Below are 17,717 nucleotides of genomic sequence, written 5' to 3' on the forward strand. Positions count from 1 at the left end.
ATTCTAAATGATTATTCCTGCCAAACTAACCTTCATTTAACATGTGAGAATTAACAAGGCTCAAGTGGCTAAAATCAGTGTTATGGTAATATTAAGACAAAGTGAATATTCCATGGCATGGGAACATAGGTATTACTATACCAGACTAGTGATTCATTTAGTCCAGTTTCCTGTTGCTGACAATGAGCAGAACAAGATGCTTCACAGGAAGGTGCAAGAAATTCTGTTATGGATAATTATGGAATTAGACGCATCTTCCCAACCCCCTCCCACCCATAATTAGTAAGTGATTGGCTCTGAAACATGAGAGTTTAGAGCCCCTATACATTGCTACAACCTTATCTAATATAATTATGGATGGTCTCATTACCTGTATAAATCTCTAATCCCATTGCAAGTTAATTGGCATGAGCTAACTACAGAGGTTGGTCTGCTTCTGTGTGATAAAATCTACTAGGATTGCTATCTGATGGGCAGATCTCTAGTAGTCTTTGCGTGGAATTGTCCACTCACTCACACTGATGCATAATGGGAGTATTGGCTTCAGGTGAGCTACTTCTTATTTACGTGAGTGTGCGATGAGATGCAGGCCCTGTGTCCTCTTGTATGTTTTCACAGTTCTGCACACAGTATCAGTAAGAAATAATAGCCCAAGACTGCCTGGATATGTGCATAGACTACAGTATATTTTTGGGGTGCCATGGACCTGATTCTTTTCTCATGAGTGTAAACTAGGGGTAACTCCACTGAGGTGAGCATGCCATTGAAGTCAATGGAGTTACACCTGTGTAAAACTAGCATAAGAGAAGGGAGACTCAGAACCCAGATTTCTGAGGCATACTCTCATCTGCAGCCTTGGGCTCAGTTCCTTGACCTTGTGTGTATTGCCAAGAGCTTTACTGAGTTCAGTGGTGCTACTCTGACATCAGCAGGATTTGGCCTCTGGTTTCTGACTGTCCTAGAGTTAGCCTTTACACTGGCAGAATCAGGCCCATGAAGAGAAAAACAAAAACTAATCTGGTTATTGGATTTGAGCGGTTGTGCCCTTAGGGCTGTTGGCCTGAAGCTCACCAAATTATTCAAACCTGAACGAAGTCTGTTACAAAGATCCCGTCTATAAAGGCAGAACAAATTAAGACCCTCGCAGACTTCAGGGTTGAGTCTCCTCTGTGTTGCATAGTCATTTACACCTGCACCACATGGATGCAAAATGGTTCTAGAACAGTCCTGTTCTGACTGGGTAGCATCTTAACAAGTGCAAAGTAGGTGTAAGGTGGCTATACAAAATGCAAGCCAATGGAGAATGATGTGATATGGGATATGCCAGTGAGGTGTGATATGGGAATAATAGTTGATGCCATCAAATGACATCCTTAGCCAAGGCCATGAGTGCGCCCCTGCTGAATTCTCCCTTCTGCTGTCATGCTTTTGGGGGATACAACTGCGGGAAGATAGACTTTTACTTGAGCTATGCTTGGACATTGCATTTCCTAGAGTGGAGCTTTGATTTTCTGAATGAGCATGCTATGGCAATTATTTAATTAGGAGTGTCCTTGCTCTTGGATCCTCCCTTTACAACTGGGAGTAGTTGATGTCTTGGAAATATGAGTCAGGGATTTTACTGTGGTGGAACATGGTAAGGGACTCTTCCACCTTCTGGCTGCACCAGTAATTCACAGATCTGTTTCTTGGCTTTGTGATAAAGGAAGTGTAAGCACTTGCTGATGTATCAAGTGTTACCATCATTCTGTGCTTTGCTGACTCTACACCTAGCTCCTCTCAACTGGCATAGAGTTGAATATGCTGATTATGCACTATATGTATCTGATGACTTTAAAAACAAACTTTGTATTTGTGGATAATCTAAGCACTACACCCAGATGTACAGACACTCTTTTCTCAACCTGGGTATTGTATAATTTTAACATTAGCTTAATAATAAAATTTTTAAATTTGTTCTTATCAGTTTAATAGCTGATATGTCCTTTATTTGAGGACTGTATATTAAGTTGATTTTTGAAACTGGGGGTGGAATAGGAGCTTGCTCTGTCCACACCATGCATTGACCTGGTATTGCAGTGCCTTTGGGAACAGTGCATCTCCTTTTGGGGAGAATAATCTGGTTAGAAAAGCAGAAAGAGTTTCACTGTGAAGATGCTCGTTTTGTATGGTTTCTTCAAAATGGGAAAGTAACTTAAATACTTTCCTGATGGACTGTTTTTTTCTCTAAATGGACAACCTATTCTAAATTCTCAATTACTGAGGGACAATCTTCACTCATTGATATATTTTACTTTCTGCCACCAACTCTCTGTATAACTTTTTTCATGAGTGATGTACCTGAATGCACGGATGTTAAATATCTAAACTATATTCTTAAATTCATTCACCTAAATTTGGGTTATTGCTGATTATGCACTATATGTGTCTTATGACTTTAAAAACAAACTTTGCATTTGTGGATAATATAAGCACTATACCCAGATGTTCAGACACTCTTTTCTCAACCTATGTATTATATAATTTTTTAACATTAGCTTTAATAAAAAATTTTAATCTGTTCTTATTTTTAAAAAAAGGTATAAATGTCTTCTTAACCCTTTTTACCAGGGTCAGTAAGAGGTGATTGCCAGTCAGCGAAAGGTTTACTAAGTACTATTAACCACTTTTTAAAGGTAGTTTTACCTCTTACACTCATGGTTTATGTGAAATGCTGCCAATGTCTACGTTCTGTCCTTTGATTAGCTCCAGAGCGACCAAAACAATTATTTGTTTCCCCTGTCATATGTTTATTGTAGGCTGATGCTTCTGGATCACCTCCTGAAATCTAGAAAATCACTCATCTCTGAAGTTGTAGCGTAGCATCACTTAGGTGCATCACATTAAATCATGTATCAACTGTACATGAAAACATGAAAGCTGAGTCAAAATCATTTATCAAAGAGCAACACAACAGTGGTGTGTTTTCAATGCACGGGTCATCAAGCCCATGCCCTTGCTATACACATTACAGTGGGACTGAATTGAAGGCAGAAGTCCTGTCTTGACTTGCAAGACTGATCTGGAAACAAATAGGACAGCTGTACTTCTGGGGTGACTAACACATTGCAGACATCTATGCAAATGAGGCAGGTGGAGCATTCTGTTTTGCAGGGGTGGAAATCCTGTACCAGCTGACCCAACCCCACTGTAAGGAGAACAGGAGGGTGGTATAAAGTAGAGCTCTCAGCTACACCTAGTATTCCACTGCGCAGGGCTGGCCTTACCATGGGGCCGCCTCAAGTGCCAGACTGGGGGGGGGGGGCACCACTAGGACCCAGAGTTTCAAAATTTTGACCCAAGCAAGGCGGCATGGGGGCATCCTTTGAGCTCCCCACCTCAGGTGCCAAAATGTTGTGGGCCGGCCCTGCCACTGGGAGCTTCCAAAGGGGAAAAACTAACTTGTACTGGTGTCAGGCAGCTTTGAATCGGGGAGACGCAACCGGCTCTCAGTGGCTCCCCCTTCTTCATTCCATCCAAGCTTCACACAGAAGAAATGGAGGAGCATCAAGACCATAGTGTTCCTCTCCTGGGGGTCCATGACAGTGCATGGAAAGATATTTGTTGAAGAGGCTAAGGTATTTCCCATCCCCTCTAACTTTCATAGACCAGAACACAACTCCACAAACTTGTCTCAGAACATGAGGAGCAGCAGAAAAGGAACTGATGGTTGGAAGATGAACGGCTCCCTTTTTCTCCTTCTGTGTCTGTATACACCACTGGTGGTAGGCCAGTGTGAGAAACTCACACAAACTATAGGAATTCTTACCATAGCCATTGACAAGTTACATGGTGTTTCATAAAAATCACACTCTCCATACACATCTGACAAGCTTAAGAAGACCCTTGTGGGCACATGCCTAGCAAATGCCTTGATGTTAGCGCCAAGAAAATTCCCCATTATTCAAGTCACATCAGCTAAGAATCTGCTGGAAACTTGCGTTAGGGAGCTCTTAGCATACGAACCGTGGAGTTTCCTTAGAAATATATAAAAGTGTGTACTCTTTTATAGACCTACTTTTAGGGAACTTTGCTAATTTTGGTCTGTGATATATGTAATAGCAGTTTACATGGAATAAAAATTGAAGACCAAAGTAACAAAAATAATGCTATAATATTAAAATAAATCAAATGATATAGTGCCATTATTCTGATACAGAATTTTTACACAGCAATATTAATACATGCACATGACAAGAAGTCAGGTGGCCCATTAGAATAGATTTTAGGGTTTCTTTTTAAATAGAAACTACATTTTAATACATCGTTTCAGGTGAGGAGCACGTTTTACGGCAGATTAAGTAACAAGTCTTTCTTCTCTTTGAACACTAAAACAACATACAGAATTCTCTGAACACTTTTTACACTTAGATGCTTTGGTTTAATGTGACAGTTTAAAAGCTACACCTATTGGTTAAACTGTTAATGTCGCGATGCACCTAACCTACATATACTATAATAATTACAATAAAGATACCAAATATACACTTCTTTTGGCAGTCATCTTATGCTTTGCTCTATACTCCTGTACAACACCCCTTCCCCCCTCCACGCACATCACATTTTTAATCAAGCTTATTCAAGTATAAAAATACTGGCCAAGAGTTACCAAGCGACTTGTGATTTTGGATGCTTCCATTTCTGGGCCCTGTAGTTGGGACATTTTTAAAGGGGCATGATTTCCAGAAAGTGCTATGAAATTGCCTATCACTCCCCTTTAAGATATCTCAGTTTGAGCATCCAAAAATGGAAGCATCCGGCATCATCAGACCCTTTTGAAAATCTTGGCCATAACACCACAGTATCTCAATGTTTGTTTTCAATGTTTACGAGTCAAGAAAGTATGTTAAAGAATTTCCTCTGGCAAATAACTTGTTCATCACAATAACAAGGGAAAATGTAAATACATGAAGTGGCTGTTTATGGTTAAGAACCGTTCCTGCTAAAAAAAGACATCTTCGTTTCTGAACTCTGGTAAACATTTGAATCTGCTAGGAGATATCCGTAGGCAGGCCAAGCTAGGCAGACATGGGCAGGTGTGATGCATTCTTCTTCCAAGAAACGGGACCTGGAAGCAAGTATTGAAAAGGTCAGAAGTGACGAGAGGAAGCGGCGTCAGCAGCAGGTAGCGGCAGTACGCATTGGTATGCTGAAATGGAGGCAGTGACATGAGGTCATCTTTTCCTCCAATTTTATAAATATGTCTATTGTAAAAATGCATTAATCTTAGTCATCAGGTCCCTGTTTTTCCATCTGTACTTCACACTGGTATCGGCATACAGTGAGCTAGATGGACCCCTGGCTTCATGACTCTTCTTGCTCTGTACTGCCGTTACAAAGCAGCATAACTGGTCACAAGAAGATCACCCCACTGGAGAAGAATTACCTGGAGGCATACAGAGCACATAATGGCTTGTATGTGTCACCCCTGCTCCTGCCCCCACTGTTCCCTGTGCCCAGCAATTCCTGGCTTCCATAATGGCTTGTGGGCCTTAACAGTGCTCTCAGTTGTGTCCAGAGAACAGCTGGATCAGGATTGGAGGAGTTCAATGGAAACTTAAAAGCCAGCTTTGTGCACCATTTCAAGTTGTGCTGTGCTTTTCTTGGTGCGTATATCTATATTACATATCGACAAAAACCCTGCATTAAAAGAAGGTTGCTTGTGCCAACTTAACTCAGTTCCCTTGTGCATATGCATTATGATACAGTCTTTGGTTACATGCCTTATTCAGATCTAGCAAGTATCTACTGAGCATGTGTGAAATACGATTTTTCTAAGGCTTGCAATTTGGCCAAATTTGGGCATATTTTCATGGGGACAGCAAAAGGCACATCCCTGAGACAAAAGCCCTGCTCATAAGCCTAGGGACACTTAGCTTTCCAAGAAAAGATCACTATATATATATATTTTTAACAAAACACATTTTTCCCCAGACTTATTCTTGGAAACAGCTGAAACATTTTAGCTGAAACCTTCCAAAAACCTCAGCCTGAGGCAGACACCTGGCATGGGAAATTTCAGCCCAAATAGTTAAAGTTTGACAAAGCTACAAGCCATTGAAAACAGGGTCTTACAATAGGAAGTGTCAGGCAATGTTAATCATAGGCAGTGCTACCAAGCTTGCCTATAATACAGACCTGTAGATTTAGAACATAGGACCATCTTTTCCTTCCAGTTCTATTATTTCACAAAATTAAATGAAAATAATTTGACTCTTCCGCCATAAAGCTCAAATATGTCCGTTGCATAAATTACAATCTAATATTTCTATTATAGTAGTGCTCAGAGGGCTGTACACATACATATGAAGACATTGGGGGATGATTCTCCTCTTACACTAAGATAAAACTGGTGTAAGTAACTCCTAACTTATTTATATCAGTGGGAAAGGAGATTCAGACCCAGCGCCTGTGTCCCAAAGAGCCTGCAGCCTAAGAAATCCTGTGATGTGTCTCGTGTGTTACAGAAAAAAGCTTGTCTTGGAATTGTTCTCTGCTATGGCCTAGAGGTGTATGTGAAAAAGAATGGGATTAATTTAAATTTAGAGCTACTGAAACTCCCCAAAAGGCACGATACAAACATATTTCTCTGTCTAAAAACTGAGGAACTCTCAAAACAGATACTTACCATGTGATACTCTCACCACAGCCATACTATCCAGAACCTAACCATGGGCCCAATTCCACAAGTGCAATCTCCAGTGAAATCAAAGGGAATTTCATTTCCACATAGGATAGATTCAAACCCAAGGAAACCAACACTTATATCCTTGCATGCTTGTCACTAAAACTGCACATTGCACTTGGCCAATAAGGATAGAGGCAAGTGGAATGTGACCGAGTAGCTAAAAAAAATTATTAAAATTTAAAAAACACATACAAAGCAGCTTAAAGGCACCTGTCCTGGTGGCAGTCAGTGACTGCAGGGAGGGCAATGTTCACCCTGAACTGTAGTGGTCTCCCCCCATTTGACACTCAAGCCCAAGCAATTTAAGTGTCCTGAAGGGCCCTCACAATTTCAAGGCCTAACCAAGCAACGTCTGTCAAGGAGCCCCCAGTGTGGGGAAGACCCCCAGCTGGCAAAGAGCCAGCATAGATGGCTCCCATGCCTCCCTGATGCTGACTGAGAAGAGAGGGAGGGTGGCTGGAGTGCAGTGCTCTCAGACTATGCCCAGTTGGCATATGGTCCCAGGGAGCTTTTGCCAGGCAGCACAAGTTAGAGCAGGCCCTGTCCTAACCAGAGCTGGGGCAGAGAATCAGGGAGCCGTAACTGTCATCTGCTTCCCTTTCCCCCCCTTTATTAGGCTGCCTCGTGTCGGGGACTGGAGCCACCCTTTGCTAGGCACTTCCCTAAGCTAGGCAGAGCCAGCTTTTTCCCACAGCTCAGTAAGGAAGCAGGCAATGGACCAGCGACTCTCTCCTCCCTCCCCCCTGCAACAGAGCAGGCAGGCAGCAGGGGAACTGCTTACCAGCTGCAGCTGGGAAGGAAGAGCAGCTGCTCAGAGCACAACTGGCTCACACCAGAGCGGCTGCAAGAGCAGTGGGATGCAGTTGGGAAGGCGGCGCCCACTGCTGCCTCCTCCGAGCCATGGGCCCGATTCAAACACTTCCATTTCAGAAAATTACAAGGGGCAGCTCAGGGAGCACGTTTTCCATCCACAATCACGACATTCTCCACCTAATACAATTGACCTGAAGGGCCACCATTTAGTGGGAAGGGCCACAGATTGCACAGCACACCAGAATGCATCCGATGAGGTGAGCTGTAGCTCACGAAAGCTTATGCTCCAATAAATTGGTTAGTCTCTAAGGTGCCACAAGTCCTCCTTTTCAGATTGCACAGCATTGCCCTAGATAGATGATGATTGATGCACTACAAAGGGAGAGAGAGAGATCTGACAGGACAAAAATTCATCTTCATAGTCACAGGGTGTACATATTTGGGTGCATCCTCAGTGAAACAACAGTTTAAACCTTTTGCTGTATAATATGTATAGAAATAATATTTTACTCATTTTATACATGAAAAAGTATGTTGGTGTGTGTGGGGAGGTTAGTGCTTAATTTGGGAGGAAGGACTGCCCAGTGATTAGATCAATAGCATAGTATTTAGGAGACCTGGGTTCCAGTTCCTGCTTTACCACAGACTGCCTGTGCGATCTTGGGCAAATCAGTCTCTCTGTTCCCCACCTGTAACATGGGGATAACAGCACTGCCCTACCTCCCAGGGGTGTTGTGAGGATAAATATGATAAAGATTGTGAGGTGCTCAGACACTAAGCAAATGGGGGATGGACTTTAGATAGAAACTAAGGCCTGGTCTGCACTAAAAAGTTACATCAACCCAGCTACGTCACTCAGGGGTGTGAAAAATCCACAACCCTGAAAGAGGTAGTTAAATCGACAATCTCCCGTGTAGACAGCACTAGGACAATAGAAGAATTCTTCCATCACTGAAGTTACTGCCTCTTTGGAGGTGGATTAACTACAGCCATGGGAGAACCCCTCCCACCGCTGTATTGAGCATCTACACTGAAGTGTGGACATAGTCTAAGGAACAGTTTTCTGCAGTAAGTGAAATGCTTTTAGTGGTCTCAGAACAGTTGCTAGCAGTCAGGAGTCCACCACACAAACTCATCACGTGTTATTTAAAACAGGTGATAGTTTCTGCCCAAGTGGGAACAAGGCTAATCTTTCGTGTAGACTAAATTGCCTTGCAATGTAGGTTAGTCTTTGCAGAGCGTGTTTAAATTCAATGGCAAAACAGTGTGGGAAAGTATAAACTGAAGGTGTGTGGTTTGCAACTGACCTGCAGGCAAATGAAATGTTTCAATATCAACACTACTTGTCTCTCAATCCGCACGCACAAAATATTTAAAGGAGAGGAAAGAAACCTTGAGAAACACCTCCACCACTTTATCTTTGAAAATATTTAAATTTCACAGAGTACAGTAAGTCAACTTTGCTTTCTATCGGTCAAGTACAGTAGCCTGGTCAAGAACATGAGTTTAAAATTAATCTTGTAAAAGTTGTAAACTTCAGTGACTCTAACTGTAAACTGGATCTGGATATTCCTCTTTATTAACTGTACCACTGTGTACAGTCAGCTAAAGGATATAGTGGACATTATAAATTATTGTAATAATAATAAACTCATTGAACAACTAGGTCCTGATTCTCATTTACAGTGAGGCTTCCTTACATCCCTCTGTTAATGTAAAGGGGCCTTAAAGTGGGAGTAAATTACATTATTTGGTGCAATCTGGTTCCTAATACCTTACTGGAAGATTTAAGGGTATATTTTTAGCTAGACTGAGACCTGTATTTCCCTTCAGAAAATGAATTGCAGACACAAAGTTGTGACGTTGTGCCTACAATCAGCTAGTAAGAGATGCAACTAATTTGTACTGCACTCACAGATCTGAAATTAATATCTTCCACACATGGCTACTGTTAGGTCACATATTTTCTTCGGCATGACTTTCAAGATCACCAAGATTTTAAATTATGGTCTCAAACCTGTCGGTAAAACCACTTTCAAATGAATATATGGTTCTGATTCCATACTATGTCAATTTCTCTTCCACCAACTTCAATAAAAGGACTACACCCTAACAAAGTTTAGCTCAATGTATATAGTTGAAAGTAGTATTCTGGGTTACGTGGATGCTGTTGATTATGCTTGGAAAAGACTCGGATCATGCTATTAGATTTGCAAGTAAGGTTAACCATTGTGACAAGATATTCCAATGTGGCTTGTACTGTATAGAAAAAAAAGTCTGTCAGAGCTAGATGTTCAGTCATATGTTTTTGAGCATCAGTTTAATAAAGGTAGCCTTTCATGAGAGTTCTCAAATGCAGTTTTTACTTTTTTGGAAACCAGTATCTGTTTAAATGGCTTTTTGTGGCGTCAGTGGATCTTTAAGAGTAAGAGCACAACTGGCATTGATGTGGTATATCACATCCAATGAATATACCAGGTGCCTACTGATGTTGTATTTATTTGTGTGGATACTGTAGTTCTTACTCACTAGAGTAGTTTCACTGAAGTTACTGGCACTTACTTGTATTATCAAGGACTACTTGCATGAGGAAGTATATCAAGGGTTGGGCTCTGGAACTGTAAAATACTGTTTCTATCAAATAATGCAAAAGAAAAATGTACAGTACTTTTGACCTTGGGTTTTCTTCAGAATAATTTTGACAGTAATATATTTCTTTACGTATGTTCCTTCAATGTTGTTTCCATAAAGAAGCAAACTGCTGGGTATTGTAACTGACACTACGGATCCCTACACTTTTACCACGTATAATTTTTTTTATGCAATTTGACTTACAGCAAAATAGATTCACATTTATTTCTGCCTTGTCAGTTTCAGTATCATAAGAACCGCCATTAGTACATACTAACTTTATTACTCAAAGGATGACATTCTTCTCCCAAGTCGCCCATTGGCGTGCACATTCGGAGACTGCGGATCCAGAGACTAACAGCGCAGCACATGCCACCCCCACACTGTAGATCCCTGTCGCAAGCCTGAAGTTTAATAAACAGATAAACAGTATTAGGCAAACAAAAGCATTCCAAAAATAGCACAGTCCACTGCTTTTTGCAAATGTCTGAGCTACGCTTTTATGTGGGAACCTTACGATACATTGAAAAGATTGCAAGCTACGATGGCTCATTTAACATTTATAACAACAGAATCTAGACTTGTATGTTTAAACAAGCCATGACTATGTAGGGGGTCTGGATCAGGGCTGAAGGATCAACTCTGCCACCAGCTACCCCCTCACATGTATATGTGAGGGGTAAAACTGGAATTAGTCTACAGCCCCCATTCAAGAAAGCTTCCCAAAATGCTGTCCTGAATAGTGATGGACTTAAGCATATGCTGATGTTCTTTCCAGTTCATGGCCTGAGGTATTTGACTAAGTGTAAAAGGAGTAAAGTATGCCAAACTGATAAGTGGCCCTGTCTTGAAGAGAAGCTAATGCTGAGAAATTCATAAATGAATTTAAAGATTTTTGAATCACTTTTCCTTCTAGATTCTAATTCTAGTATTTTATGGTTGAGTGCCTTTGAAAATGTAAGACTGTATTATACTTTTATCACAAAAGTCCTCTTGGAACTAGGTAAAATAAAAGCTTAATCAGAGATGTTATGATTATTATCTAGACCATATTCTGCATCTAAATTAAGAGGGGTTTTTAGTATCTAAGAGAGTGGCTTGGCACAGTCCACACCCAGACAGGTGCTGATGTGAGATGTAGAAGGACGTGCTGTCCATTGTAAACTTCAACCATTGGTTTAAGACATACTTGTATAAACACAAAAAGAACTAGGAATTGCTTTGTGCATTTTGAAAACCAAAAATTTAAGAGCAAGTGAAACACTGGGGTCAGAAGTGTATTACTACACATGTTTATTCCTGTTAAAATACATTTTAAAACCCCCCCAAAAGGTTATAAGGATTTTAATTATACCATTATAGGGGCAAATCCCATTCTACTTGCTCAAGTGAGGAGTCTCACTGAAGTAAATGGGCCTTATCACATAACTAAGGAAAGCTGAATCTGACCTCTTTTTTTCCTTCCCACCTCCTCCTAGTCTCCCCCGCCCCTCCCCAGTATCTGACAGCAGGACTGACAGGCAAAAAAGGGTTCTGATCAATTGTCTCCAACAGGCAAACTGAGAAAAGGATGCATAAGGAATCTTAATTGATCTGAGGGAGACATTACCGTCTATTGAAACAAGCTCTTGTTTTAGAAATAAGGGCTTAAGTATCTTATACTGGGATTTACATGATAAATGCCATTCTGTGTACTCCCCCAGGTAAATATTATGCCATTTCAAACAGCAGAACTCACATCAAAATACATATTTACTGAACAGACAGTAACTTAGAAAAAGCTCTTGGGGCTAGGGACGAGCAATGAAATAGCATATGTAACCAAAATGTGTAGCACTCACAGTAAGATATATATTTAATAAATTCAACAGCTATTACAAACAAGCCTAAATACATACTTACCCAAAAGAGTAATCTGACTCTAAAACTGCTGTTAGAACCTCTCAGTTAGATAATGTTTGTTTTCTAACCTTTCATAAACAACAAAATAAATCTACTGGTCAAATTCTGCACTGGTGACACTGGGGTAAAGGTACAGTAACACCTCTGATTCAAAATAAGTTCTTTTGGCTTTACAATGGGGTTTAGCAATGGTGCAGCCACATGCAAAAATTTTGAGGAGGACAGAGTAGTCTGAGAACCCATTGGGTTTACAACCCCATTGAGTGCACATAAACAAGACAATTTAAAAAAAGGGGGGGGGCTTCCTCTTTGTTCTCCTGTTGTCCTGTCTCTGGAATTTGGTCCTTGTTTTTTGTATACAAAATTAGGTTATTAAGTCTGTCACTTGAGGCGGGAGAGGGAAGGTGCTTACACTACAACTGCACAGAATCAAGTTTTAATTAGCCCGGCATCTCTGGGTGCTTATCAGACCCATCTTGTGCTGGTGCATTTTGAATTCATCAAATGCATGCAAGTTTACAGCGTCCATTCCCCCGGTCTTGTGAATGCTGTACAGCTCGCAGTGCCTTCTCAGAAAGTAGGGAAACTCATGCTATGGTGATCTAAAATCTGCTCCGACTATCATGCTACTCTTTATGGGTCATATTCTCGCACCCATGCTCACCCTGAGTAGTACCTTACTCCCCAAGGAGTCCCATTCATTTCAGTGGGACTACTGGCAGAGTGAGATGCTACTCAGTGTCAGTAAGGATGAACCTAGCCCTGAAAGAACACTGAATACATTCTAAATAATAATGACATTTAAGACATTGTGCTAGTCAATATTCCTTTTCAACCTGGTCTTCAGCTATTTACTCTGGAACCCATTTAAGGTTTTCCCTCTAAGAATTAAATTACATTGTCCCAAATCCTAGAAAAAGGGATGGCCCCGCCATTCATTTTTTAGCTCCCCACTTTCTCTTATCTCCAACCTTTAACTTATACCAATACTCCCCATATTTGGGGCAGAACACTGTGGTTACTTAATGACATTCCTGCTCCTCAGTCCATGTTCAACTAAATTCTTGCGGAAAACCCTGGTAACTTTCTGTACGCTTTATTTGCGATTTAGTGTCTGATCCAAAGCCCATTTTGGTTAACGGAAAGACCCTCCTTGACTTCAATAGGCTTCGGATCAAGACCTTAAATCAGAGATGCCAAACCTATGGGGAAAAAAAAAATCACAGAAATTGGGCTTGTTTTTGGCTTAATTAGCTTGTTGCTTGTTGGCTAGAGTTTGGCGTGTCGCTTGTTGCTTCTTTTTTTTTTTTTGATTGGCTCCCGGCAAGAAGGGGCAAGGGGAGAAAGAGAGTCAGGGGTGCACAGCGGGCCCCCCACAGTCCCAGAGTGCACACCGGGGGGGATCTAGTCACAGAGTGTTGGGGTTCTTCGGGATTGGCTTGTTTTGAAATGGGATTATTTTGATTTTTGTTTTCTTGTGATAGTGGGGGTGCTTGCTTACTTACTGCATGCAAGTTGACAACTGTGCCTTAAATCTGCACAAGGAGTAGTATTCACAGTGCTCATGCATGCTGAGTGAACACTAAAAAGAAAAACTAACAAAGCATTCACCTACTGTATGAGTATTTCACATACGCAAAAGTACATGGTAAAAGGATTAGTAAAAATACACTTCAGTTTCAAGCAAATAGTATTTTATAATTCTAATACACTTTTCTGTTTCAATCCATTTACTCCCTGTCTACTATTCTGTTCTTTTTTACTGGGTTTTTTTAATGTTTTAAAGGTGTAGCTAAGACTTTATTGGCAAATATTTAAACTGGACCTACAGCGTATCTGGAAATATTCTTAATGTAAAGAAATCTTCAAATTCTCAAATATTTCAAAACTCCTTCACAGTTTCTCATGTGCAAGTAAATTGGTTCAGAACCAGTCTTCCCATTGATTAGACCAGAACCTTGGAGAACAATGAAATATCTGTTGCCATGAATACAATTTCTAAATGAAAAAAGAAAAGGAGTACTTGTGGCACCTTAGAGACTAACCAATTTATTTGAGCATAAGTGAGCTGTAGCTCACGAAAGTTTATGCTCAAATAAATTGGTTAGTCTCTAAGGTGCCACAAGTACTCCTTTTCTTTTTGCGGATACAGACTAACAGACTATTCTGAAACCGGTCAATTTTTAAATGGTTACATTATGTACTGAAAATACACTTTAAGATGTCCAAAGAATGTAAATGCTTAACTATTAATCTAAAGCAAACCTTGAAAAAGAACAGTTTTTACTTAAAATAATCTAACAACTTTTATTTAAACAATGAACATATTAGAAAAATTGTATTTTTCACTCCCCAAAGTGTATTCTAATAAAAAATAGCAGCGAACAATTCGCTATCAACTCATGGCCAGTTCAGGAAAGGAAGGGGGAAAAAAGGAGAGAGAAAGAGATACAGCAAAGCATTGTTTTCTGAACCTTTTAAAGCAGGTGCATTTCATCGGGTGAAACCAATAGAATAATCTCAAAATGTAAATAATAAAGGAAATAATAAAGGACCACTCAAAATAATAAAGGAAATTAAGCCTGTACAAACATTAGACATTTTTAACATCAATATCTAAATTGGGCACTAGGAGACAAGTTATAGGGGGAAATTAATGGACAGTAGAGTTTTAAAAACTCTAAATACATTAACACACAATAAACCTGCTCTTAAATAACCACTCAAGGGATGAATAAAAATTGGTTTCTTAACGGAGATAGTTTTTAACGCTAATTCTCTTAACTATGATTGAGGATAAGTTTGAGAGATCTTTTAGGGAAAATAGGATGTTAAATGATCAAGTTTCACTGCATAATAAAAGTTTAAACTGGAAAGTACTGTGGCTAATTCTTTCAAGGGTCAGGCAGTCTACAAATCTCAGGTATAACTTCAAGGGAGAAACTGACAGCTTTCAGTCCATCTGCTGGAAATGAGCTAAAGAGCTGAAAGGAGGTGGATTTCCTTGTGAGAAAAGTGGAGTCTTGTGGTAAGTTACGGAAGAAGAAAAGCAGAATCAAATGGGGGCATTCGCTATTACTGGAAATCGGGCTCCAGCCCCTGCTTTTCATTTTAACCAGTTACAAATAAAATGTCAGTTGCAACTAGTGCGAACTGTCTCCCCAGGACCAATCTGTCTGGGCTAAGACTATCATCTCCATACTGCAGGCTTCCGTGGGAGATCTGTGTGAGGCAGGACCGCAGGGTGGGACCCTGGGCCTGGACACAGCTTGGGGGTGAAGATCAAACCAAGGGCAGGGATTTTCACTCCCTGCCTGATGCAGGCCAGGCGCGGGCACCTCTGCACTGAGAAAGGCCAGAGAGTGTGCAATAAAACCCGGCCAAACAGGGGCATAAAGGAACTTGAGGGGGAACAGAGTAAGGGCTGAGCTAGCTACCGGATGGAGCAGATGCTGGCAGAACGCAGTGCGGGCAAGCTCGGCACCCAGCACCCACACAGTGTAACAGGAGAGACCCCATTACCTCCACAGCCCCCCAGGACATGGGACCCGTTCACCCCCATAGAAACCCCCAAACAGTAGGGACCACTGATCCCCAAACATCCCCAGGGACCCCCAGGACCTCAGATCGTCCCCCTCCCCCCCCCGAAACCCCCAACCATCCCCACAAGTATCCTCAGTACCTGGAACCATTAACATCCACAGAGACTCCCCCCCCCCCCAGCACGTGGGACCATTCATCCCATAGGAACCTCAAACCACCCTGCAGAGACCTCCAGTACCTGGGACCACTCGCACCCCCCCAAACCTACTAGGACCACTCACCCCCCAGATACCCCCAGCACCTGGGGCCATGAACCTCCCACCCCCCCAGAGACCCTCAGCACCTGGGACCACTCACCCCCCCCCCAAAACCCCCAGTACCTGGGACCACTCACCTTCCACTCCCCAGAGACCCCCCAGCACCTGGGACCACTCACCCCCCCAGAGATCCCCAGCACCTGGGACCACTGGCACCCCCCCAAACCCACTAGGACCACTCACCCCCCAGAGACCCCCAGCACCTGGGACCATGAACCTCCCACCCCCCAGAGACCCCCAGCACCTGGGACCACTCACCTCCCACTCCCCAGAGACCCCCAGCACCTGGGACCACTCACCCCCCCCCAAAACCCCCAGCACCTGGGACCACTCACCCCCCCCCAGAGACCACTCACCCCCCAGACACCCCCAGCACCTGGGACCACTCACCTCCCACTCCCCAGAGACCCCCAGCACCTGGGACCACTCACCCCCCAGAGACCCCCAGCACCTCGGACCACTGACCCCCCCCCAGAGATCACTCACCCCCAGAGACCCCCAGCACCTGGGACCATGAACCTCCCACTCCCCAGAGACCCCCAGCACCTGGGACCACTCACCCCCCCCGAGACCCCCAGCACCTCGGACCATGAACCTCCCACCCCCAGAGACCCCCAGCACCTGGGACCACTCACCCCCCAGAGACCCCCAGCACCTGGGACCACTCACCCCCCCCCCAGAGACCACTCACCCCCCAGAGACCCCCAGCACCTGGGACCATGAACCTCCCACCCCCCAGAGACCCCCAGCACTCGGACCACTCACCCCCCAGAAAACCCCCAGCACCTCGGACCACTCACCCCCCCCAGAGACCACTCACCCCCCAGAGACCCCCAGCACCTGGGACCATGAACCTCCCACTCCCCAGAGATCCCCAGCACCTCGGACCACTCACCCCCCCACAGACCCCAGCACCTCGGACCACTCCCCCCCCCCAGAGACCCCCAGCACCTAGGACCATGAACCTCCCACCCGCCCAGAGACCCCCAGCACCTGGGACCATGAACCTCCCACCCCCAGAGACCCCCAGCACCTGGGACCACTCACCCCCCAGAGACCCCCAGCACCTGGGACCACTCACCCCCTTGCCCCCCGTCCCAGGAGCCGGCTCAGCCCTGCCCCGCGGCGCGGCCGGAGAGCCGGGCGGCAGAGGGGCGCTCCCCCGCGGCGCCGGGGGCCGGGAAGTGAGCGTGGCGCTGGGCGGGCTGCCACGTCCCCCCGGGCTCCCCGCGGCTCTCACCCCGGTGATGACCGCGGCGTCCCCCGCGGAGAGCAGGAGCAGCAGCAGCAGGAGGGGGGCGCAGCGCATGGTGCCCGGTGCCCGGTGCCTGGCCGCGCTGGGCTGCGCCGGGAGCGGGGGTCCGCCCCGAGGGCAGCAGCGGCAGCAGCTGGAGGAGCAGAGCCCGGAGCTCGGGCCGCTCCCGCCGTTATAAAGCTCGGGGCTGCCATTCAAAGGCAGCGTGAGTCACCCACCCGCCCCGGCAGCGCCGCCGGGAGAGCCGGGGGGGGGGGCACTCCCACCCACTCACCCACCCACGGGGGGCAGGGGGAGCGACACACCCACCCACGGGGGGGATAGAGAGAGGCACACCCGCCCCACCATGGGGCAGGGGGAGTGACACACCCACCCACCCACTGGGGGAGCAACACACTCATAGGGAGGCAGGGGGAGCGGTGCACTGGTACAGAGCGGGTCACGAAGTGACACGCTTGGGGACACGTGAAACCGACACACAGGTTGATGCGGAGTCACACAGGTGCTGATGAGAGAATGGTGTAGTGGG

At 44.2% G+C, this 17,717-nt stretch overlaps 1 protein-coding gene and 1 non-coding gene across 2 annotated transcripts; one reads left to right on the plus strand and one right to left on the minus strand.

Moving 5' to 3' along the window:
* The first annotated feature begins 1,915 nt into the window (after positions 1-1,915).
* Positions 1,916-2,104, plus strand: LOC114019871. Its single transcript, XR_003564847.2, has one exon. It is a non-coding gene; the product is annotated as a U2 spliceosomal RNA (small nuclear RNA).
* Positions 2,105-3,546: 1,442 nt separating this feature from the next.
* PROK2 (prokineticin 2) lies at positions 3,547-17,285 on the minus strand. Its single transcript, XM_037905185.2, has 3 exons — positions 17,174-17,285; positions 10,450-10,575; positions 3,547-5,107 (listed from the first exon to the last, which is right to left on the minus strand). Exons 1-3 carry the CDS (start codon positions 17,240-17,242, stop codon positions 4,982-4,984), a joined length of 321 nt encoding a protein of 106 aa, XP_037761113.1. The 5' UTR covers positions 17,243-17,285; the 3' UTR covers positions 3,547-4,981.
* Between the last annotated feature and the right edge of the window lie 432 nt (positions 17,286-17,717).

This window comes from Chelonia mydas, chromosome 7, assembly GCF_015237465.2.
Source record: "Chelonia mydas isolate rCheMyd1 chromosome 7, rCheMyd1.pri.v2, whole genome shotgun sequence".
NCBI classification, from domain to species: Eukaryota; Metazoa; Chordata; order Testudines; family Cheloniidae; genus Chelonia; species Chelonia mydas.

Coding starts and splice junctions, on each gene's coding strand:
- PROK2 (XM_037905185.2), bottom strand. CDS start 17,242: ATGCGCTGCGCCCCCCTCCTGCTGCTGCTGCTCCTGCTCTCCGCGGGG. Junction 10,576..17,173: donor ACGCCGCGGTCATCACCGGG/GTGAGAGCCGCG, acceptor ATTAAACTTCAG/GCTTGCGACAGGGATCTACA. Junction 5,108..10,449: donor GTCATCCTTTGAGTAATAAA/GTTAGTATGTAC, acceptor ACTTGCTTCCAG/GTCCCGTTTCTTGGAAGAAG.